General features: G+C 39.4%; 1 protein-coding gene across 1 annotated transcript in view; it reads right to left on the reverse strand.

Annotated features, from left to right (window-relative positions):
• Positions 1 to 13,326: 13,326 nt before the first annotated feature.
• DOK5 (docking protein 5) overlaps positions 13,327 to 25,711 on the reverse strand; it is a gene marked incomplete at its 5' end in the record, with an annotated part of 68,713 nt that continues 56,328 nt past the window's right edge. Inside the window, 3 exons of the mRNA XM_081326049.1 lie at positions 13,327 to 13,721; positions 19,338 to 19,458; positions 24,222 to 24,357. Of these exons, the coding sequence (XP_081182175.1) occupies positions 13,663 to 13,721; positions 19,338 to 19,458; positions 24,222 to 24,357 (316 nt within the window). The 3' untranslated portion in view covers positions 13,327 to 13,662. The remainder of the gene's footprint in view (positions 13,722 to 19,337; positions 19,459 to 24,221; positions 24,358 to 25,711) is intronic.

Here is a 25,711-nt window from a genome sequence, read left to right on the forward strand (position 1 = left end):
ACATTAAGAAAACCAAGATCATGGCATTTGGCCCTCTCAATTCCTTGCAAATAGATGGGGAAGAAATGGAGGTAGGGACAGATTTTATTTTCCAGGCTCCAGGATCACCACAGATGGGGACTGCAGCCAAGAAATTAAAAGGGGAGGAAAGCTATGGCAATTCTAGACAGCATACCAAAAAGCAGAGACATCACCCTGCTAACAAAAGTGTGTATAGTCAAGGCTATGGTCTTCCCAGTTGCAATGTATGGCTGTGAAAGTTGAACCATAAGAAAGGCTGAGTGCCAAAGAATTGAGGCCTTTGAACTATGGTGCTGGAGAAGACTCCTGCGAGTCCCTTGGACTGCAAGGCGATCAAACCAGTCAGTCCTAGAGGAGATCAACCATGACTGCTCTTTAAAAGGCCAGATCCTGAAGTTGAAACTCAAGTACTTTGGCCACCTAATGAGAAGAAAGGACTCACTGGAGAAGAGCCTAATGCTGGGAAAGATTGAGGGCAAGAGAAGAAGGGGACGACAGAGAATGAGGTGGCTGGATGGAGTCACTGAAGCCTAAATGGACTCCAGAAGATGGTAGAGGACAGGAAGACCTGGAGGAATGTTGTCCATGGGGTCACAGTGGGTTGGACACGACTTCGCAACTAGCAACAACAACAATGATAGCCAAATCTGGCTCTAGGTTCTGCCTCTTTCCCAATAAGCAACCAAGTTGGAAAATCATTTAAAAGCAGTTTATTAGGGTACCTTGATAAAGTGGGATCTCTCTATGAGAAGGAGAGAACCCCAAGGCCCATGTTACATTCCTTTTTATAGTTAACACAACAGAAAAAATTGAGAGAGAAAAGTTGTACCAATGAAGGACAATATTTGTACCTCAGGGTTGAAATGAGGGGTCCTTGGTGCTCTCTGAGCTTACTTCTTTTCTTGCAGATGTTTCATTACTAGGTTACATCATCATCAGTGCTAGTAAGGAGTGCTGTTTGCTGTCAGAGAAAAGTTGATTGGACAAGATCAGAGTAACCCCTCTTTGCACAGTAAACCAGCTACAAAGCTTGTTTGAAGTTAGAAAACAAGATGCCAGTTGACACTAAGACACTTTTCATTATCAGGAAAAGACATCCAGACATCCTTCTATAAATTGTCTTTTCAGTTTAGGAATGTTAAAAGCTATCTAATCAATCCATACAACCATAGGACAAAAGTCTCACTAACTTAACGACTGCAGTGATTCACTTAACAACTGTGGTAAGAAAGCTCATAAAATGGGGCAAAAATAGCTTAACAACTGCCTTGCTTAGCAATGGAAATTTGGGGATCAATTGTGGTCATAAGAAGAGGACTATCAGTAGTTTGCTACAACTGATTGGAAGTGCTGGCTGTCAACTGACCAAGTAGGGACCTGTGTTCCCCATAGTAAAAAAAAATGGCCACAGCACACCCTTTGCCAGTAGAACAAGCAGAAAAACTATACAGGTAGTCAATGACCAGAATTGAACGTGGAATTACAGTCATAATTGATGCTGGTCATTAAGTGGGTCACCATGTGACATCTGGTTTTACTACCATTTTTGTGGTGTTAAATGAACATGACAGTTGTAAATCTGCCATAGTCATTAAGTGAATGCCATGGTCATTAAGCAAACCCATTGTATGCAATCAGCATCCTTTACCAGAAACCAGAAATAAATGGCAAAATACATGGTAAACATTCTTCTCCCAGGGTACTGCAAACAGCTGTAAAGATAGGCTGGTTGCTGAGTGCCCAAAATGTGATCACATGACCCTGGGGAGGGTGACCCTCATAATTTTGAGGGAATGGGACAACTCATCACAGCCAACTTGCTGCAGCCAACTCACTATGGTGAACTCAGCATGGGACAACTTGCCACAGCCAACTTGCCACAGGACAACTTTCTATAGGACAATTCAACAATTCAATTTAATTATTTAAAATAATAATAAAAAATATTTTAATTTTTGTTATTTGCATTTCATTTTGTCCTTCCTTTTGCATCCTTTCTTTAATGATTCTAGTACACCATTTCTTTGATATTAGTGTAACTCTTGCTCCACGGTCCAACCATGGTCCTAGACCCTAATTTTGAATGGTTGCACCCATTTAAGACAGGACTTGCAATATAAATCAAGCACAATCTTTATCAGTATAAATCAATCTTATGCACAGCACAGGACTAATCATCTTTGGAAAACTAAGTCTGCTTTTCAAACACAAGCTTAGAGCTCTTTCAAGAGTGCTTAATTAAAAAACAAAAAGCTCTAGTATCATGTTCAAAAGATTGCTAAATCTTCATGCGGAAGGAAGAACTTCCCTAATCAAACAAACAAACAAGCAAAAATGTTCTGTGGAAAAGCCAAGATCAGCATTTTTTCTCTCTCCCTGATGGTCTGTCAGGTGCACAGCTTAGGTAGGTAAGCAGATACAGAAAATAAGGAAGAAAAAAAACAACCACTCTCTAAATTCCATAGAATTGTGTGCAACCTGACACATAGGCTTTGAAGGGTAAAAAGAATAAAATGAAGCCACAGCTGATATTTATTTATTTATTTATTTATATTTAAATTTATATACCGCCCTATTCCCGTAAGACTCAGGGCGGTTTACAAGGAAAATTAAAAGTTAAAATACATCATATACAATTAAAAACGATTAAAACTAAGATTAAATTAATCCCTGAACTTAACTAAAACCCCATTAATTAAATAATTAAAACCCCTCAGTCTGGGCCAGACAACTCAAAAAACCAAGTTTTCAAGTCCCTACGAAATGAGCGAAGGTCGGGGGCGGTCCTAAGCTCCGTGGGAAGCTGGTTCCAAAGGGCCGGCGCGCCCACAGAGAACACCCTTCCCCTGGGGATAACCCGCCAGCATTCCTTAACCGGCGGTACCCTAATAAGGCCCTCCCTGTGGGAGCGCACAGGACGATGGGAAGTTGATGCCGGCAGCAGGTGTTCCCTTAGATATAGTAGAAGGGAAGTGTGTATGTAAGGGGAAGGGAAATCTTCTAAGTTAAATTTAGTCCAACAGCTCACTCCATCAGGAAATACTACTGAAATGAGAGGTGGCCAAACAAGATGTGCATGAGATGGAAAAGTACCTTAAGAGAGCCAAGATCAAGATGATCCATGGGCAAAGAGAAGAAGGAGCCAGGAAAAATCTTGAGGAGCTGGTGACTGAGAAGAACTCTACAAAGAGGCAGCAGAAAGGAGAATAGATTAGATTATAAAGGGTGGCAAAGCAAACATCCCATGTTTGGAAAACTGGGCAAGGGGGGGGATAAGGAGAACAAATAGTAAAGTTTGGTATATTAACAGTCAAGCAAGGTGAAAAAAGGGCTGTTAACATTCCCAAGCCAGTACCATAGACCGCTAAGTGTGGGAGGGGAATAAAAGATGGTACTGGGTTAGCATTTGAAATCATGAAGGAAAGTTTAAGAGCAAGGGTTTAAATCACATAATTATATTCCTTTGTTTGTATACCTTTGCTTAAGCATCTCTTAGTGTACAAATTTATGTGGATTATTGGTCCCTTTGTATATAACTACTTGGATATTAGAATGGTGGCTAATACACTGGATGTGTGTATGTTTCAGGCTTCATTCCTTTCTCCACCCATCCACCAGCACTTTGTAGTAAAGTGTAAGGAGTTTGCATGATGCCCCATTGACACTGAAGAACTGGACAGGATTTACAGGTAGTCCTTGACTTATGACCACAACAGAGCCCAACATGTCCATTGCTAAGCAAGATGGTGTTAAGTGAGTTTTGCCCCATCTTATGATGTTTCTTGCCACAGTTTTGAAGTGAATCACTGCAGTTGTTCAGTTAGTAACATGGTTGTTACATGAATCTGGTTGCCCTATGGACTTTGCTTGTCAGAAGGTCACAAAAAGTGATTACATGATGCTGGGACACTGCAGCCCATCATGAATACATGCCAGTTGCCAAGCATCCAAATTTTGATCACATGGGAATGCTGCAAGAGTCGTAAGTGTGAAAAACAATCGTAAGTCACTTTTTTCATGCTGTTGTAACCTTGAATTATCACTAAACAAATGATTGTAAATCAAGAACTACCTGCACACAACCAGATGTCTCTGCAGAAACCAGGGCTCCAGACCTTTGTTGGAAGAAAAATCAGGTCCAATTCCAAGCTGGGAGGGGGGAAAATGGAGGCTGACTGCTTAAGAAAGAGGGCTCCTGTTTATTGATGAGCAGAACCAGCAAGAGCATGCAGTTCTGGGACAGCTGATCAAATGGAGTTGAGAGTAGGTGGATCTTTATGGGCCTCTGAGACTTTGAAGTAGAAATGTTTCTCGGTTGTGCAGTGAGGTGAGCTTTTGTGTCTTTTGCTAATCTAATTGAGGTGGGTTAATCCTATTATGTCCTAAGGTCATGTCCTGTCCTTGGAGCTGGGTGGGGGAATGTAAATTCTTAATTCCATCAGCTGTGGAGGTTGAAGGCATTTTTCTTATGAATAGATTGACACAGTTTTTCTTAATGGATTAAAAAAAAACTACATTTCTTCTTCAGGGAAAATATTCTATGCTGCCTTTTTAAATATTCCCCCAAATATTTCATTCTCTGGGGGGTGGGGGGTGCTGACTTTCCACACCTTTCTGCAGCCCAGACCAAAATGCCCATGGAGTTTAATGCCCAGCAGCCAAACAAAAGGATCATAGTTGGAACAGGGTGGAATGGCCTTTAAGAGCTAAGCAACTTCCAACCCAGATCAGGTCATCAACCACTTTGCTTAAGGAACATCAAAGAACTTGTCTGCAATAAAAATTAGCAGAAGAACCAGAAAAACACTTTTAAAAAAAACAAGACATTTACCACTCTAAATATTAGTGGTGAGTGAATCACCCAAGAGGTACTTCAAATAATCAATCCAAGCTGTTTAAGTTGAATCAGCAGGAGTCAATGAAAGAAATAATTTGATTGAAATCACCTTTTGACTGAAACTTCAAATTGACTCTTCACAGAACATGAATGAGTATATATAATGGAAGGGTGGTAGAATAATAGCCATAGTATAGTTCAGCATTACATATTATATCAATTGACCCAGTCCAGCAAAAGAGATCTCTATAGGCAGAATTATATTTTTAAAGTTGAAGTAGAGAGAAAAGGTATTAATCTGGATGTGCATTTATATTGCATTTAGTTCCTCTTGGACTTGTTGACTGCATAATTTGATGAAGAAGGGAGGGTCTATCTCCACTGGAGATCTCAGTAGTTATATTGTAAGCATGCAACTAAAACAAAGAAGTCTGAATTCTCTGGATTATAATTCAGTAGGTTTTTTAATGGCATTAATTGCACCTGTTTCTACAATTAATGCCATTAAACATGTGTAGAACATACCATTTGGTAACTTAACCCAAGCAAATTTTTTCTTTTCTAAAATACATGAATGGCTGCATAAAGTTCCCTTTCAGTGCTCCATCACCACCCCTCCACCCCAATTAATATATCAACAGTTCTAAAGTTAAGCAATGAAGGTAACAAAAATCCAGCATTCTTTTTAAGCCTTCACAAATTGGGAGAGTGGACACATTCCATAATTCCAACAAATTGATTTTTATACAGCCTAAGTGGGTGTATGATTGCAGGTAATGTATCTTGATCTTTAAGTGTCAGGTTCCCAAGCTCAGAGTGAGGATGAGCTGACAGAACTAATATGCCTGCTTATGTTTCTATGCTCTATTAGCAGTGTTTTTGGAGTAGATGCCTGTAGCTTTTCATTAGCATCTTCTTTAGGAAAATGTAAGAATCTTAACCCTTCTTTGCTGCTGTGATGATTGTACTATATTTCTGGGTCTTACATTAGTTTATGTAGACACCACAATACACAGTGTTAGGGCAACACCTTTTGGTCAAGCAGAGCACAGCAAAGAAGCTTGTTTGGAGAAAGATGATCACAACGTTATTTCTTCCGCAGTCATCAGTGCTGAGAAAATCATAAAATTCTACAATGTCAGAATACATTTGGAACAGAAGCAAACAATCGTGAACAAATACCTTAAAAGGCTCAAGGACGTAGAAAGAAGCTTTGCAAAAAAAAGTCGGGGGATTTTGTTTCAAAGTCAAATGCACACACATACGCACGCAAACACAAGTCATTGTGAAAATCCCATTTGGTTCTTTGATGGAGGGTATTCAATGAATTCTGCCAACAGCAGGATGACACTGCCTCATATATGATGAAGGGGAAAGGGAGAACAGGGTTTGTGTTTAAAATATCTGTATTTGTTGGGGCAAGTTTTGAATGTAGTTCCTGGACCAACTTTTCTGTAACCCTGCAGTCTCATTTGTCTAGTAGCCATCGTAGTGGAGTGGTTAGATTGCAGTATATTGCAGGCTAATTCTGCCAACTGCCAGGAATTTAATCCTGACAGTTTAAGGTTGATTCAGCCTTCCATCCTTCTGAGGATGGTAAAATGAGGACCCAGATTGTGAGGGCAATATGCTGACTCTGTAAACTGCTTAGAGAGGGCTGTAAAGCACTGTGAAGCAGTATATAAGTCTAAATGCTATTGGTACTATTGCTAAAAATCAATAGTATGATTGCTTATAGTTTTGTGCCAAAGCTATTATAAAGTAATGAAGACTATAGTATAAGCCATATGTAAAAAAAATGAATATAAACCCAGAAAAAAATGCCTTCTCTCTGTATAAAAAAATCTGACAATCTTGTGTCATGTTTCTGCCTGCCTAACAATTATCTAAATTAACTTTAGCTCCTGCTTACCAAAGACTATCCATTCATTTTCATCTTCCTGTTTTAGACACTAAATATGATAAATATGTTTTGTTTCTCAGAAGCTTCATGTTAGGCATATGGTGATAGCCTACATAGTTGGGTTGAAAATATATAAACTATGATGTTGTGACTTTAAGATGTTAATTAACCAATGGGTGTGTAAGTGTTCTCATGGCCATAAGAGGGAGCTAGGAACATAGCTTTTTTTCTCTCTTTGAATTCACTGCTCTCTCTATTATTACTGTTTTGCTGTACTGTTGGTTTACTACTGTGATAAACCGTGTATTTGTGATGAACTGTGTATTTGACCTCTGGACCAGTAAGAAGACTTTGTATTTGGAATACTCCTTGGACTGTTACTACTGTGTATGATCTGGACTGTTTTCTTTTTGACCGTGCATTTTTGTTTTTACACCACCTCAAAAGTAAAGTACTTTTTGCTTTCACAACTCAGTGTACTCTTGTGGTTACTGTGTGACTCTTACTGTTCTCAGTACCCTTCCTTGTCTGTGCAACTCCTTGGTAGCACAAGGAGACCTCTGCACATCAATTCCTAACATTGGTTATGGGCCCAGCCCTGTACTGAGAGTTAGTACACACAGTATCATAGCTGAATTTGTGTTAGCTATCTGGTGTAAAATGGCACAAGAACAGTTAACACGGATCTCCTGGATAACCCGGTTGGATGGGGCAAACTATGTTTCCTGGTCCACAAAATGCTGCTTGCTTTTGCGCAAGGAAGGACTATGGACTGTAGTAAATAACCCACCTGATACTACTGCTTGGGATCCAGATGACGAAGACAATGCAAAAAAGATAGACAACTTTAAACGTAGCAATGAAAAGGCACTTTGCATTATTGGACTAACACTGAATGACCAGCAGCTTGTCCATATTCGTGGTGAAAAGTCTGCTGCTAAGTGTTGGGACATTTTGCGAAGGCTTTATGTTTGAGACAGTGTGGGTGCACATATACACCTTACACGTAAGCTGTTTAGGGCTCATCTGCAAAAGAATGGAGATATGTTGACCCATTTAAACTACATGAAGACAACTCTTCAAGAGCTTCATGAAAAGGAGCTGATTTTTTCAGAGTTGCATCAGGTCTACATTGTCTTATCCTCTTTGGATGAAAGTTATGACGAGTATGTTTCTTCTTTGGAAGTCCTGAGCAGAGAGGAACTGACATTGACGAACATTACTGGGAGACTGCTGGAAGAGTCCAGAAGAAGGCGTGACAGAGACCAGCTGAGAGAGACACAGCCACTAGAGGAGCAGCAATTTACCACTGCTTACAACGTCAAGAAATGTTATTCTTGTGGGGCTAGAGGGCATATAGCCAAATTCTGTAGAAAGGGTAGAAAACAGAATGTGAATAGCGGTGGGAAAGCAAAGAAGGGCATTGGTTTGGCTGTTTCTGGTGAACCAACATCCAGAAATAATGAGCTGTGGGTGGTTGATAGTGGGGCTTCACAATGTATCACCAAAGTTAAAGAGAGGTTTGTTCATATGAAAAACAGCAATCAACATGTTTCACTGGCCAATGGTTGGAGGATGAAGGCCTCTGGTGAAGGTAATTCCTATTGTCCATACATTGATGAACAGTTACCTATGTTGTATACACCTAAGCTAAGATTTAACCTTTTATCCGTAAGGGAATTAGTTAAGGTTGGGTTTGTAGTAACGTTCAAAGGGGAAAAATGTATTATAGAAAGGAATGGAACCTGTGTAACTGCTAATTTAAAAAATGGTTTGTTTGTTCTCACTGGTAACCCGGTTAGTACAGCTAATGCTAACTCTATATGTGAGAACAAGAAGCAGCATGACGAGTGCATACATTTACTGCATAGGCAGTTAGGGCATGTGAACTTTAACTCACTACGTAAAACAGTTGAGTTAGTACAAGGCATAAAACTGAAGCCATGTAAGAAATACCTGAATTGCAATGCCTGTAATCAGGAAAAGAGTAAGGCAACTCCTGCAAACAGGTTAAACTGTTTCAAGACCACTGTCCCTTTGGAAGTTTTATTTGCAGATCTAATTGGACCCATGAAGCCTAGTTTAGAAGGATCATGTTATATTTTAAGTATCCTTGATCATTACTCTCGTTATGGTTTTTGTTATCTGCTTAAGTCAAAGGCAGACACTTTCCAACAATATTCAAACTGGCTTAAGTTTGTCGAGAGGAAAACAAAGCAAAAAGTTCAGTGCATAATAACTGATAACGGCACTGAATTTACAAACAAGCGGTTTGTAGATATGCTAGAATCAGCAGGCATTGAGCATAAACGTTCAGCCCCTTATGGGCCTCAACATAATGCATTTGTTGAGAGATGTGGGCAAACGTTACAAGCCATGATGAGAACTATGTTGAAAGATTCTGGCTTAACAGATAGACTGTGGGGGGAGGCAGCAAAATGTGCAAACCATGTTCTAAATGTAGTGGTTAATTCTTCCACTGGTAAAATACCATATACGCTATGGCATGATAAAAAACCAAACCTTGATTACCTGCACATGTTTGGCACCCCAGCATGGGTCCACATTCCTGCACAACTCAGGAGTAAAGGCCAACATAGGGCTAGGCAATTATACTTTGTGGGTTATGAATCTAATCATAGATCCTATCGTTTCTGGGAACAAGGCACCACCAATGTACTGTATATAGTAGTGCAAGTGCCAAATTCCTTGAGCACATTGGTTGGGATAGATTAGAACAAGAAACAGTTAACACAGATCCTCTAGTATTTGAGGACTCCTCTGATGACATAGCTAGAAATAATAGGACATCTTCTGTACCTTTAAAAGAGGAAGATGCGATAGGGCAGATAAAGGAGGAAACAGAGGAAACACCAGTACAAAGCGCATAAGACGGCCACCAGATCGTTATGAAGCCAGTGTAATATGCCAAATTGAATTAGAGCCTTCCAACTACGATGAAAGCATGGAAAGCTGCAATGAATAGGGAATTAAAGTCTTTGCAGGATCTTAAAGTCTACGAGAAAGCAAAACTGCCACCTGGTGAGCAAGCTATAGGTTGCAAATGGATTTATAAAATAAAGAACGGTGTAGATGGGACTGTAACCCATAAGGCATGTTTGGTTGCACAAGGTTTTGCCCAAACTACTGAGAATTATGATGAGGTGTTTGCACCTAGTCTGAGGGCAACCACTTTAAGAGCAGCTTTGGTGTGGGCAGCTAAAAGCCAATATAAAGTTAACCATGTGGATGTGGAAACTGCATACCTACATGCTCCATTGCAACACAACATTTATTTAAGAATACCACCAGGAGTGACCAATGATAGAGATAATGATTGTTGGAAGTTAAAGAAAAGCCTTTATGGATTAAAACAATCAGGTTATGAATGGAATAAATGTATAGTCAACGAGTTGAGTGCGATAGGTTTTGTAGCCAGTGATGCTGATCCATGTTTGTTCAGGAGAGAACACAATGGAGTATTATCTTTACTTTTACTGTTTACTGATGATATTGCAATCATAACGAAAACTGAGCTAGAAGCACAGAACATCATTTCAAGGTTGCAAGATAAATTAACAATTAGGAACCTTGGAGAAATAAGCCACTATTTGGGGTTAGATATTGTTAAAACAAATAGAGGTTTTAAGATTTCTCAAGCCAGTAAAATATCTCAGTTATTAAAGAGATACAACATGGAAATGTGTAAATCAGCAAAAACTCCAATGGCTGTAGATTTCAAGGACACTGTTGAGAGTCCTGTATTTGATAAGACTATGTACCAATCTTTGATAGGAAGCCTTATGTATCTTAGTAATTGGACTAGACCTGACATTTCCTACTGTGTAAACCAATTGGCTAGGTACAACAATGAACCAACTGTTAGACACTGGCAAGCAGCTAAATGAGTATTGAGGTATTTAAAGCAGACTATTCACTACTCATTATATCTAGAGCCAAATTGTGAGTTAATCCTCACTGCATATGCAGATGTGAGTTTTGCCTCTGATACAAGCACTCGTAAATCTACTTCAGGATTGGCTATAATGTTGGGTGATTCTTTGATTGGATGGAAGTCTATCAGGCAAAAGCACATAAGCCTGTCTACAATGGAGGCTGAATTTTCCTGTTTATCAGTGTTATGTACAGAACTGCTAGTGTACAATTACTGTTGGATATGGGTTTAAATGTAAATGATCCATTTATTGTGTATGAGGACAATCAAGCTGCGATAAAGATGGCAAAGAATGCTGCAGTCAGAACAAGATCCAAACATACAGATCTTCGTTACTTGAATGTAAGACAATGTGTCAAAGACAAATTAATACTTAGGTACATCTAATGATGCTAAATCTTGTTTAGAAAAGTTAAAGGATCTGGTTATGTTTAGGTATAGCAATAGCAATAGCACTTAGACTTATATGCTGGTTCACTGTGCTTTATAGCCCTCTGTAAATGGTTTACAGCAGACATATCAAATTTGCAACATCACATGACATCGCACAACGTATCGGGACGGTTTTGCCATTGCCGGCAATGGGGTGGGCATGGCTTCCAGGGGACGTGTCCAGCCCATGGGCTGGCAGTTTGACACCCCTGGTTTACAGAGTCAGCATATGGCCCCCAACAAACTGGGTCCTCATTTTACTGACCTTGGAAGGATAGAAGGCTGAGTCAACCTTCAGCTAGTCAGGAATTAAGGAATCAAACTCCTGGCAGTGTGAACAGAGTTAGCTTTTGATTCTGCATTCTAACCACTGTGCCATCACAGCTCACAGTATATTTAGCATAAAGAACTGAACTTGAGAATAAGGGTGAATTTCCTCACTGTGAGAACTACTAAATAGCAGGTGAGGTTCTTCCTGGAGTTATAGATGGCCCATCACTAGAGATTTTCAAAGGTTGAGCAGCCATTTTTGGGAATTATTTTAGAATATTTGTCTAGGATTCCTGCCCTGGGCAGGGGGGTTATAACCTAAATCATTTTAACCATAATTATGATAGTTAAGTTCATGAGCTTTGATATCCTTTCTGTGTCACAGTCCTCAACTTACAACCACAATTGGAACCAGAATTTCCATTGCTAAGCAAGGCAATCATTAAGTGAGTTGTACATGGCTTAACCTTTTTTTAGCCATGGTTGATAAGTGAATCATATGGTCTTTAAACAAAGCTGGCTTCCTCCATTGACTCTGTTTGTTGGAAGCTGTCTCAGAAGGTCCCAAATGGCAACCACTCGACCCCAGGATGCTACAAGTGTTGTAAATACATGATGGTTGCCAAGTGCCTGAATTTTGATTGTGTGACTATGGGGATGCTGCAGTGGTCATAAATATGAGGACTAGTCATAAGTCACTTTTTCAGTGCCACTGTCAGATCCCCAAAGAAATGTGTTGCTTCTTTTCCTATAGTATATAAACATTCTTTGAGGCCTGCTATTCCGTTGGGAGGGGAGAGGTCTTGAGGATGCTTTGCACTGTCTTGCCACTTTGCCCTTCCCCCAGGAGAAGGAATGCAGCCGAATAATATCACCCTTATCCAAGAAACGGTTTGCATTTGGAGCCAGAGGGAAACAAAAGTGAGAGAGACCTTGAAGAGCATGCCAAAAGAGCCAGTTACCAAAACACTATGCCACCTGTGGATTGGCTGCAATTCAAATGGACAGTGGGAGCCTGGGGGAAGGAGTAACGTTACTGCTTTTGATATACTGCTTGCATGGGTTTTTCCTCAGATCTCGCCTTGTTTTCCTCACTATCACTAGTCCCTAATAAAAGTTCCTTTTGAGACAATGCCTGTTTCAAGAGTTCTGCTTCCTTGGGAGACCTAGTTGAGGCAGGTCCTTATATAAGGTGAGATCTGAGGAAAAATCTCTGTAAGCAGTAATCGTTACTACACACACACACACACACACACACACCTGTCATTAACATGCTCTCATATCACGAACTAGCAAAAATGTAAAAGCGCTTCTCTGTGTTCTAAGCAGGTATTGAACCATTCATACAATATGAAATCTTTCCAGTGCATAATGTTAACATGGGGTTTAAAGCAGGGGTTCCCAACTCCAAACCCCAGTCCATGGACCAGCAGCATGTAGAAACTGGGCCACACAAACAAGCAAAGCCTAATCTGTGGGATGCAGGCAGCACACAAAAGCACAAAACCCCCCTCCAATCTGTGGAAAAATTTCTCTCCATGGAAGGGGTCCCTGGTACCCAAATGGTTGGGGGCTGCTAGCTTAAAGCAAAGTGTTGCTAATGCCAAATGGATTAGTATTATGGCCTACAGAATCTTGGGCATTATACCTCTTTTTGCGCATCCCAGAAAAGTCACGTGTAATCTTTCTAACAATATGGGAAAGGCTATTTTATTTCTAAAGTTCTGAAATACATATTTGAGCACTTGAACATGTAATAAACATAGAGACACAAGAATTATCTTTAGATAGCTTAACTGAGACAAAACCAGACTTTAATAGACAGGGACAACTGATTCCTGTTCCTAAAAATAAGCAACCATTCTTAAAAGTGGAAAAGTGCTACAGTCAGTGTTGAAACAAGAAAATAGACTGTAAACTACATTATTCAAGAAAACAGCAAAATGGATGAACTAAATGTTGAACAACTGATATCAAAGGACAAATCAACAGCAGATATTAACTATACATGAAGCCCATGCTGAAAGAAAGTTTCTTTGTTCCAGATGTGATTATGAAACACTGCAAATTACAAGTGATAATTTCAAGCCAGTCTCCTCCTGAAAATTGAGAAATAATCTAGCAGTTATAATCCAGTCTTTCTTCCCTTCATCTGCTGTCCAGTTTGATTGCAAGCCTTGGTGTTGGCCCAGTCTATCTCAACATGGACACACATGGCTTGTTAAAGTCCTTGGCTCCATTTTATCAATGTTCTGACCGATAGCTGGGAAAGGTTTCTGTTCTGTGGATCTTCAGTGGGCTATCTTCTCCAAATCAAACAAAAGGGAAAAAGAAAAATTATGTCAGCAAATCATCACATGTTCAGGATGTAATCAGTTTGCCTGATTAAGCAGCTGCCCACTTTTATTGTTAAAACTTAGGTTTGAGATGCCCAAAAGCATCCTGACAAAGAAAAGTATTTTTTCCATTCATTCTAATATTCAGATTTTTATAGAGCTTTGCACACTATCCATTCCATTTGCAAAACAATACTTGAGGTGTTGAAATGCCAATCCAAACCTCCTTCACTTTGTCCTCACGCAGAGGTTTCTGCAGAGAACTAAAGAGTCCAGATTATGGCCAAAACTACGAATAAAGCCCCGTCTTTTTCCTGTTTTCATATAAGCAGGTTCCAAAAACCAAGAGAGAAACACTGAGATTCTTCTAAGCCATTTCCTTTACTGTTCTCACCTATAGATAAAAAAAATCTTACCATGTCAAGCAATTACTTGACATGGATAGATACTCTGGGAACTATTGGGGAGTACTGTAGCTGTATTTACTCTCTTTCTCTCACACTATAAAGAACTCGGGCCATGGTGGTGCAGTGGTTAGAATGCAGTATTGCAGGCTGACTCTGCCTACTGCCAGGAGTTTGATCCTGATTGGTTCAAGGTTGACTCAGCCTTCCATCCTTCCGAGATTGGTAAAATGAGGACCCAGATCGTTGGGGGAAATATGCTGACTCTATAAACTGCATAGAGAGTGCTGTAAATATTATGAAGTGGTATGTAAGTCTAAGTGCTATTGCTACTTCTCCATTGTCTCTTGCTCCTCTGGAATGCACTCCCTCCATCCTGGGAATCTGGACCACATTCTATCACAGTAGGGTAGGGTAGGGTTTTGATCATGAAACTATGACCACCATCTTATCTTTCTTGATCCCCTGTGGACAATCCTTCATGAATAAAAAGAGAAATAAAACACTTTCTTGCTTTCAACAAAAACTGTTGCTAGTAGTAGTAGTAGTAGTAGTAGTAGTAGTGGTAGTAGTAGTAGTAGTATTGTATATTTCATATTTGTGTTTCTACCTGCGCTGGGCCTAGCAAGTAAAATATGATCTAGGAGGAGGAAAGTCATAACAAGCCTATGAAAACATAAGACTTGGGAGAAACACAAATTGAAGCAAGTACTGAAGGGTTGGGGTGGGGTGAAGACAAAAAAGCTGATTTTAAAAGATACTGAAAAGTATATTTACATTGTGCCATTAATAGTCACTAGCTTTCAGAAAGTCTTTGTCCTTTATTTATTGGTCTATTTATCAAATCTGTAAAGCCACCTGAATGCATAATGACTCTGGGCATTTTGCAATGTTAAGGGCAAATTAGAACAACTAAACAATAACAGTGAGGGGAAAAAACAGGTAGCATCCAGGAAGACCAAACCAAGACACACTTTATACAATGCATTCCTTCATCACGCACCCTTGCCTGAGGCTAAAGGGGGAGGCCATTTTAAAGAATTCATTTGAATGTGGTCATAGAACGAGGACTCCCATCTCTGGAACAACAGGACTGCTTTCTGGGTCCCATCAGAGGACACTACTTACGGGACTTAAACATACCAACTCTGTCCAATCAAATAGAACAGACAGAAACTACAGGAGGCAAGTAGTCCATTAGATAGCCAAGCCCCATGCCATTATGGCTTGAATTGCACCCAGAAGCCAGTTGGTAACTAGTAGTCCCTGATTTGTGACCAGTTCATAAACAACCATTAACCACTGTTCATAGTTACTATAGATCTCCCCAGAACTACTCCCAACTATTTTTTGAAATTATGATGCCTTCTGGTGCTTTGGAAAATAATTTGACCCCGCTCTTCTTCTGGGCTCAATTACAGTTGTAAATGAAGGATTACATATACATATTTTTACCTTTAATAGCACTTCTTTTTCATTACTTTTCTTTCCCATCCCTCACAAATAAATTATATTGGACATTATGGCCACTAGATGTCCTCAGAGATTATAAGACAAATCAACAAGGTTTGAACTGAAGCTGCAAAAATAACAGCAACATTTTTTTTCCTTACTAGAAATAAGTTTATTTAGGAGAGAGAGATATAAAATTCGCCTTTCATCACACATGAGACAATCTAAGCTTCCACAATTAGAAGTGCATTTAGAATAATTGCCTAACTGGAAACATATATATATATATATATATATATATATATATATATATATATATATATATATATATATATATATATATATATATATATATATATATATATATATATATATATATATAAAGGTAAAGGTTCCCCCGCACATGCGGGCTAGTCATTTCCGACTCTAGGGGCCGGTGCTCATCTCCGTTTGAAAGCCGAAGAGCCAGCGCTTGTCCGAGGACGTCTCCGTGGTCATGTGGCCGGCATGACTAGACGCCAAAGGCGCACGGAACGCTGTTACCTTCCCACCGTAGTGGTCCCTATTTTTCTACTTGCATTTTTACGTGCTTTCGAACTGCTAGGTTGGCAGAAGCTGGGATGAGTAACAGGCGCTCACTCTGCTACGCGGCACTCGGGATTCGACCCGCCAAACTGCCGACCTTCTGATCGACAAGCTCAGCGTCCTAACCCGCTGAGCCACCGCGTCCCTATATATATATATATATATATATATATATATATATATATATATATATATATATATATATATATATATATATATATATATATATATATACATATATATATACATATATATATATACACATACACACACACACACACACACACACACACACACACACACACATATATATATATATGGATCTTTGGTCATTCGGTTTTTTCCCCGCGTAGAACTAAAGGTGTAGGCGCAACGTTTCGATGGAATCCCATCCGTCATCATCAGGCTGGTGGCTTTAGCTTCCTTCTTTTGGGAGAAGCATGTGGCTGTTTGTTCCTCTTTTTTTTTTAAAACCACCAAGAATGATACCAGACCCAAACTCATGATAACATCACATGACATCACCACCACACAACCATTCAAAAAGCAAATCCGAACCCACAATGATAACGAGGCACAACCACAAAACAGAAACCTAACTACAGCTGCAACATCAGCCACTTTAAACCCCTCCAAACCACACAATAAGCAAACTGACACCCACTATAAAAACATGGCACCACCACAAACACGAAGCCGAACAAAAGCAGCACAACTCACCAGCTCAGGTCTGGAGCTGGCAGCTGAGACCAGCCCATCCACTCAGAACACACCCCCACCCAATCAGAACACACCCACCATTCAAAACACACTCCCACCCAATCAGAACACACTTGGTCCCCCACCCAATCAGAGCACACCTCCACCCATAGAATACACCCCCTCTGGCAGTTTAAAAAAGAGGAACAAACAGCCACATGCTTCTCCCAGAAGAAGGAAGCTAAAGCCACCAGCCTGATGATGACGGATGGGATTCCGTCGAAACGTTGTGCCTACACCTTTAGTTCTACGCGGGGAAAAACCCGAATAACCAAAGATCCATATATATATATATATATATATATATATATATATATATATATATATATATATATATATATATATATATATATATATATATATATATATATATATATATATATATATATATATATATATATATATATATATATATATATATATATATATATGATGGCTGATCTGCTACACTTTTTTTCCTACAAGTGTATATCCTAAATAGTAGTTTTATTTATATTGACTACCAGAAGGTCATTGGGTGTGCATAAGAATTTATTTAGAATGTAAATAATTAAAACCTGGGTGGTTTTTATCAGGAACAGTCAGGATTTAGAATCTGATAGATTGCTGTTGGCTTTCACAATCTAAATATCAGCAAGATAAGATAACATGCAATGACTTTCAATAAAGACCTATTAGATTAGGTGAAATGAGGTGGAATGAAGATTAATCAATTAAGCCTGTGACTTAATTGTCACAGACTTTCCAAAATGGGTGGCTTGATCAACACTTTGAAGTCAGGCCACTTATTTAATTCCATCTGCAATCTAATCAAGATTACTTGGATGCTCAGATATAATTAGTAGGTTTTATGCACAAAATGTATATTTATTATAATAATAATAATAATAATAATAATAATAATAATAATAATAATAATAATAATAATAAGAAGAAGAAGAAGAAGAAGAAGAAGAAGAAGAAGAAGAAGAAGAAGAAGAAGAAGAAGAAGAAGAAGAAGAAGAAGAAGAAGAAGAAGAAGAAGAAGAAGTTGGAAGGGACCTTGGAGGTCATCTAGTCCAACCCCCTGCTCAGGCAGGAAACCCTATACCATTTCAGACAAGTGGCTGTCCAGTCTCTTCTTAAAAACTTCCAGTGTTGGAGCATTCACCACTTCTGGAGGCAGGTTGTTCCACTGGTTAATTGTTCTAACTGTCAGGAAGTTTCTCCTTAGTTCTAGGTTGCTCTTCTCTCCTTGACTAGTTTCCACTCATTGCTTCTTGTCCTGCTTTCAGGTGCTTTGGAGAATAGCTTGACTCCCTCTTCTTTGTGGCAGCCCCTGAGATATTGGAACACTGCTATCATGTCACCCCTCACCCTTCTCTTCATTAAATTACACATACCCATTTCATTTCTTAAATGAAAATAATTATGTGACATCTAAAAAGCATGTCAGCCACATTTTCAACTAAGAAGTCTTCCACCTTTCTCTTCATAGGTAGCAACAATCTCTCCTATGGAAACATGAAGGTTGCATGCTTTCCCTTCGTTCTTGCTCCTCGTTTTACACTCACTAATTCACTTGCAACTTCCTCATTCATTCATTCATTCATCCATCCAAACCATACTTTTTCACCACATCCAAATCAGCAAAGTGTGCTTTATCTGCAAAACTTAATCTGGGAACTATGGCCTGAAGTTGATTTCCAATTCTATTTGGAAGGCAAGCATCAAGATTTGTAATACAAGCATAATTTAAAAAAAAAATTAGTGCTTCCTTAAAAATGGGAAGCCAAAGAAGGTCATTACCCAGGAGAGAAAGAAAGCACTGAACACTGTCACTGATTAATGCAATACCATACTAAGGTGTGGCAGTACCTGTGACTTTGTACATTGGTGTATAAATGATTCTGAGGTTCAATATGCAATGTGCAATGTTATATGGGAAAGACCAAGAGCCACAGCCAAGGCAACAATAAGATAAGAGACACCATAGCTCACAACTGGATAGTGGGTGGGACAAGAGGTTCAGAAGGGACCCTCCCTATTTTCTTAGGATATAAATTAGATGGGGATGGCTTGGTTGAGGTGAACTTTCAGACTTGCAAGTTTGATGTTAACTTCACAGTGTAAACTAGATCCCAATCAGATGAGCTAATTCTACTTCATTGTAAAACTACATTGAACAAAACCTTGCAAAGTACTTCTCTCCCTCCACCTCCTTTGCAGCCCAAGAAATTAGGGATGGTCCCTTCTGAGCTTCTTGCCCTACCCATTATCCAGTTGCAGGCAATGTTGTCTCTTATTGACTGTTTCCTTGACTACATCTCTTGGCTCTCAAGATCTTTCACGCATAGCATCACCTGATGGGACTATTTTTGGAAATTTTATATCAGCACCCTACCTTGTAAGCCAAAGAGCTGTCCGGTACTGTGCTGCCGTGTGATGTGCTGCCAATAGGCACTCCGGGGCAAAGGGACCATGGTACCAAGAGAAACTGCTCTCTCAGTCATTTTCATCTGGAGCTGAAAGAGATGAATATATGAGGACCCCGTGAAATACATCTTCAACATGTTGCATCAAAACCTAGGTTGATTCTAATGCTTTTCATCTTTTCAAAGAGGAAGCTCATATCCCAAAATTAACAACAGTTTATATAACTTAAGAAAGCAGAAGAAAATTAGAATAATCTGGCTTTATCAATTAAGATTATTATCTTCAGTATTCAGATAGGCAACCTGATTATGTGCCGTTAAGTTATTTTTGACTCCTAACAAACACATTGACTCAGTCTGATATTAAACAGCTTGATACCCTCCAGTTCTTTGCTATGGCCATACTGAAGTTGATGGAGGTTCAAAAGTATTTGAAAATGCCATATTGTAGTTCAGCACATATTCTAGATGTTTATGGTTCCTGGGAATGAAGCCCATGAAACGTAACCCACAGGTTTGCCCTCTAAGCCTATCTGTCTTTCCTTCCTTCTCACTGGCTTTTCTCAGCCAGATTCATAGTGTGATCACCTAAGAGGTTGTATTTACCCTTAAATTTATATTGGATAAAATATATTAGGTAAAGGTAAGGTAAAGGTTCCCCTGCACATGCGTGCTAGTCATTTCCGACTCTAGGGGCCGGTGCTCATCTCCGTTTCAAAGCCGAAGAGCCAGCGCTTGTCCGAGGACGTCTCCGTGGTCATGTGGCCGGCATGACTAGACGCCAAAGGCGCACGGAACGCTGTTACCTTCCCACCATAGTGGTCCCTATTTTTCTACTTGCATTTTTACATGCTTTCGAACTGCTAGGTGGGCAGAAGCTGGGACGAGTAACAGGCACTCACTCTGATACGCGGCACTCGGGATTCGACCCGCCAAACTGCCGACCTTCCGATCGACAAGCTCAGCGTCCTAACCCACTGAGCCACCGCGTCCCCCTAAAATATATTGCAAACATGCAAAACAAACAAACACTTTTTTTCCCAATTTCAGGAATCCTGGAAATAGTAGCTCTGCAAAAACAGGCCAAGGGCTTTTAACAACCAGAATGCAATGCATAAAAATGATTTAAATTACAGGAAGGCAGATTCCAACTGAATGTTAGAAAATAATAGCAAGAGCTATTCAACACTGGAACAAAGAAGCATTGGCCTCCCCTTTGTTAGACACGTTCCTATGAAGGCTTAGAAGATCATCTCTCAGGCTCCAGTACTGAGCTGGGCATTGCAGCTGGCCTAAGTGGCCATTTCTAACTCTGTAATTAGATTATTAGTGGAAAAAAGAGAGTAGAGATATCAAGAGTCACACTGATAACTCCTTTGAAAAAATGGATCCCATAAACCAAGATTTTAGCATACCACCTTGACTGAGAAATAACACTGATGTGTTTTTGTGCATTTATGCAGTCTTCCTTTGTTACATTTACTGTTAAGCATGCAGAGATAAACAATTTAGAGAGTAGAGAATTAGTGACACACCATATATTTAAAGTTGCATTCATTTTTTTTTTTCAAATGCTAGCAAGGTGGGAGAGATATCTTCAAAATACTAGCCTTACTAGAAGCCATTCTAACAATTTATCTCTCTCAATATGCGGAGAGAGAGAGAGAGAGAGAGAGAGAGAGAGAGAGAGAGAGAGAGAGAGAGAGAGAGAGAGAGAGAGAGAGAGAGAGAGAGAGAGAGAGAGATTTAGGGCATGGGTGTCAAACTCGCACATCACATGATGTGTCGTAACCTATCGCAACTTTTTTCCCATTGCCGGCAATGGGGTAGGCATGGTTTTGGCGTGATGCATCCAGCCCACAGGCCAGCAGTTTGACACCCCTGATTTAGGGTCTCTGGACCAGAGAAATCATTGAAATAAAGACTAGATGACATTAGTTATTTTATGGGAATACCTGAGTCTTCTTCTTGGCAGCCAAACAAATGAGAGATTTTTTAAGATACATTGATAACAATGGGAGACAAACAATGATTGCTACATATTTATTTTAATTCCATTTATATCCCGCCCTTCTCCGAAGACTCAGGGCGGCTTACAAGCTTAGCAGTAGCCTTCATTCTATTTATATGCCTGCTTATTAGGGCTTTCACACACACCCCAAGCGGCATTATTACAAAGTCAGCTTAATTGCCCCCAACAATCTGGGTCCTCATTTTACCTACCTCGGAAGGATGGAAGGCTGAGTCAACCTCGAGCCTGGTGGGATGCGAACCTGCACTAATTGCAGGCAGCTGGTGTTACTTTAGGAGGCATTAGCCCACTGCTCCACCAAGGCCATGTTTATCCTGCCATGTCTTGTTCCTCATGGGTCATTTTACTTCTGTAGCGTCTGCTCTGCTCTATCTCTACATCAGTCAATGAAAGCAACTTATTCTCCATTTCCAGCATAGTATCAAAACTTTCACCAATTCTTGGTGAGAAGTTTAAGTAAACCTGGCATTGTTCATAAATGTTCGTAGGTAAACTTGACTTTGTTTTGGGGATTTCAACTTTGGCCATTATTTAAAACTGATTACAGTCATTCTGTGATATACTTTCCAAAGAAGGGAAGGAAAATGTGTGATTAGGCTTCCACAGTATAAAATGAAAAAGGAAAAGCATGTTATGAAAATTGATTTCATAGTAATTCTACCTTAGGGAGGTTTTGCAGTGGAGGCAGTTAAGCGCATGCTACATATTATCCCACTTGCTCAGAATAATATAAAGTATGTTATTCTAAGAGTAGGGAAAATAAACCATGGCATGGCCATTCAAAGACAAAAACACTAGGGAAAGCTTATAATTCTTTTCCCCTGTAAAAAAAAGCATGAATTTTAACAAACAATATTCTATTAATGTCAAAGAACTTTGTCACAATTTCTTCTGGAAGAAAATTTGCAGAGTGTTTTTTTCCTCAGAGGAACCATGGCAGGATGAATGTTAGGCAGTGGTGGGATTCAGCTGGTTTGCATCACTTCGGCAGAACCGGTAGCTAATTTTTTGTTGCCCAGGCCCAGAATGGACTTCCGGAAGCGGCATCCACATAGAGAACCAGTTGTTCGCATATTTGAATCCCGCCACTGATGTTAGGTACGAATGAGATTTTATCTAAATGTTTACACTTTCCCTCCTTCTCTCTTTCCACATGCACAGAGAAAGAGCAGAACCGTAGAGTGGCATATTTTAAAGGAAAAGCAGCTTTCTCCTAGCTTTTGCTTAAACTTTTATGAACTGCTGCAACAACTCCTAAAAGAGAGGACAGTTCTAGTATTTCTTGGACTGGCCAAGTGATAAAAACAATGCCAAGTGTCACCTGGTCTTTCCAGGGAGTACTAGATAAGAGAAGAAGTTTTTGTCACAGCTGTGATAAGCCTACCAGGCTTTTTGAAGGTTAAAGAGCCTTGGTGGAGCAGTGGGCTAATGCCTCCTTAAGTAACACCAGCTGCCTGCAATTAGTGCAGGTTCGCATCCCACCAGGCTCAAGGTTGACTCAGCCTTCCCTCCTTCCCAGGTAGGTAAAATGAGGACCCAGATTGTTGGGGGCAATTAATCTGACTTTGTAATAATGCCACTTGGGGGGTGTATGAAAGCCCTAACAAGCAGGCATATACATAGAATGAAGGCTACTGCTAAGCTTGTAAGCCGCCCTGAGTCTTCGGAGAAGGGTGGGATATAAATGGAATTAAAATAAAAAAATAAAAATAAAAAATAAATAAAAAATATTTGAACAAGTTCTGAACCCCTTCTAGATTTTCAAAAACAGTAACTGTCTCCACTGGGATAAAAAAAACAACAAAGCAGGAAACAGAAGAATGCAATACCCAATTTGAATTCTTTAACACCTGCATCTAGATTACAACTACACCATGCAATAAAAGCTTCTACCCACACTGTTAAATAAATATGTTCCATCAGGTAAAGCTTCAAAGGATTTTACAAAATTATCCTATATTTTACTGTCATGGAAACAATTGGAAATCTATTTTAGTAACTGTAGCACATTTTTTTTAAAAAAAATGCATTTGAAAACAACTTAAAGGGTATCCCTCCATATCTCTCATCTTTTTGAATTAGCAGAATCTTACTTGTTTAAAATAAAGGACAGGTAAAATATTTTTAAAAGACTATTTTTAAAGATACTTCAAACACTGTGATAGAGTAGAAGGATTGGAGAAAAGCATTTAATTAAAGGAAACAAATGTATTTAAATAAAAATTATTTTTAATGGTCAGCGAAAACAATTTAAAAAGCATATAAAGAAAAAACTGTATTTGTAGACGGGGAATTCTGGGAGATGGGATCCACAAGTCTTAAAAGGTGCCACGGTTGGACACCTTTGCCCTAGAGGATATCCCAATACCTGTTCCTGAAAATCAGGAGGAGTATGGCCTATTATTCTATAACAGAGGCGAATAAAGATACTTGCGGCAATCTTCACTGCCCCTGTTCATTAATGAAACACAATGGCAGCTACAGGCTCATTCAATAAACCCATTGCTTAAAAACAAAGATGCAGAGTAATATAATAAGAGCAAACAGGCTAACTCTGCCCAGTGCCAGGGGTTTGATCCTCACCAGCTCAAAGTTGACTCAGCCTTCCATCCTTCCAAGGTCGGTAAAATGAGGACCCAGATTGTTGTGGGCAATGTGCTGACTCTGTAAACCACTTACAGAGGGCTGTAAAGGCACTATGAAGCAGTATTTAAGTCTAAGTGCTATTGTTATTGCTATTGCTATTCCTGTTAATACCATCCAAACCTGAACTCTTGATTAAGAAGGTGGCTTATGTGGTTCATGAAATTAGGAGGCCTACCATGGAGCTTTTCACACTCTGCAGTAAGTGGTCATGTTGTTCTGCTATGGTCAAGGCAGCTGAGTGGACTTTCTGATAGATTGCCTCCCCATCTCTTGTCTGGAAAATGAATAGGCCTTCCCCAGTATCACACATCCTGCCAGAAAAAGAACAGAGTGTGGTCCCATGTGATCAGAATAATTTATAACTTTGCATTCCTATAGCAGGGTCTCTGCTGAGGGGAAAAGAGGAGCAAGAAAGGATGAAACAAAAATAGCAGATAACAGTGTATTAAATTCAGATGAATTTCTGCCTTCCATATTTCTTGCAATGTTGCCACATTTCTTGATGCAGAAGTCGATCCTGTTCCAATTTTATGCTCCTTTGTAGCTTTTCCATTGCAAAATATTGCTATAGAAGTACATTTCTCTGCAGATTTTGATAAGCAATTTTCTATCAGGTGTGTATTGACTGGAGAACTGTACCACAACATGCAGAGATGTGCAAAAATCTAAGGCTCCTTAGAGTCCACTTTGCATATGGTGCTTGTATTAAAATTTAAACCACGGTTATTAGTCAAACATAAGTATCACACATACATCCTTGGGTAGACAGATAAGCATTAGTAATTTCTACATCTGGGGAATGTAAATAAGGCCATGCAAGGGACATTTAATGAAATTAAAAGCGCACCAAGGGAGAATAGTTACAATTTAAAGTTCATTTCTTTTCTAGAAGTCTACTTTTTAATACCCTTGAAAAAATGCATTCTTTCTCTACATGACAAGATAGCTTACAACCCATTATTCCATCTGGAGCCTAGGTACAGATTAGAGAAGCAGTGGAAGAATTCCGATTAGTCCTCAACTTTCAATCACAACTGGGACCAGAATTTCTATTGCTAAGTAAGATGTTTGTTAAGTGAGCACACTCAAATTTATGACCTTTTTTGCTTTGGTTATTAAGTTAATCACTGCTGCTACTTCTTCAGTCCGTATCTTTGTGTTAAGCAAATCACACAATTGTTTAGCAAATCTGATTTTTCCCCCTTGACTTTTTCGGAAGCTGGCTGGGGAAGTTGGAAATGGTGATCATATGACTCCAGGACATTGCAACTGTCATAAACACGTTGGTTGCCAAGCATTTAAATTTTGAATCACTTGCACGTGGGGATGCTGCAATTATCCTAAGTTGTAAGCAACTTTTTTTCTGTGCGGTTGAAACTGTGAACAGTTGCTAAATGGATGCTTGTAAGTCGAGGATTACCTTTGTACTACCTTTGAATTTAGTTGTGCTGCCATTTTGGCTGACTATTTCAGCCAGCTTAAACTTGTACCTTTTAAGAGGACTTTCAGTACAAAAAGATTCCTTTTTTATTCCCCTTTGCAGCAGAAAAGATTTTGCCTCCAGGACTGAATATTCTAATTAATCCATTGTTAAATGTTTTTCTTGTCCATCACCCAGGCCAAAATCTGTACATGTGGGTGAATATATATGTGTAAATATGCACA

This window comes from Vipera berus, assembly GCF_964194415.1.
Source record: "Vipera berus genome assembly, chromosome: 3".
Classification (NCBI taxonomy): domain Eukaryota; kingdom Metazoa; phylum Chordata; class Lepidosauria; order Squamata; family Viperidae; genus Vipera; species Vipera berus.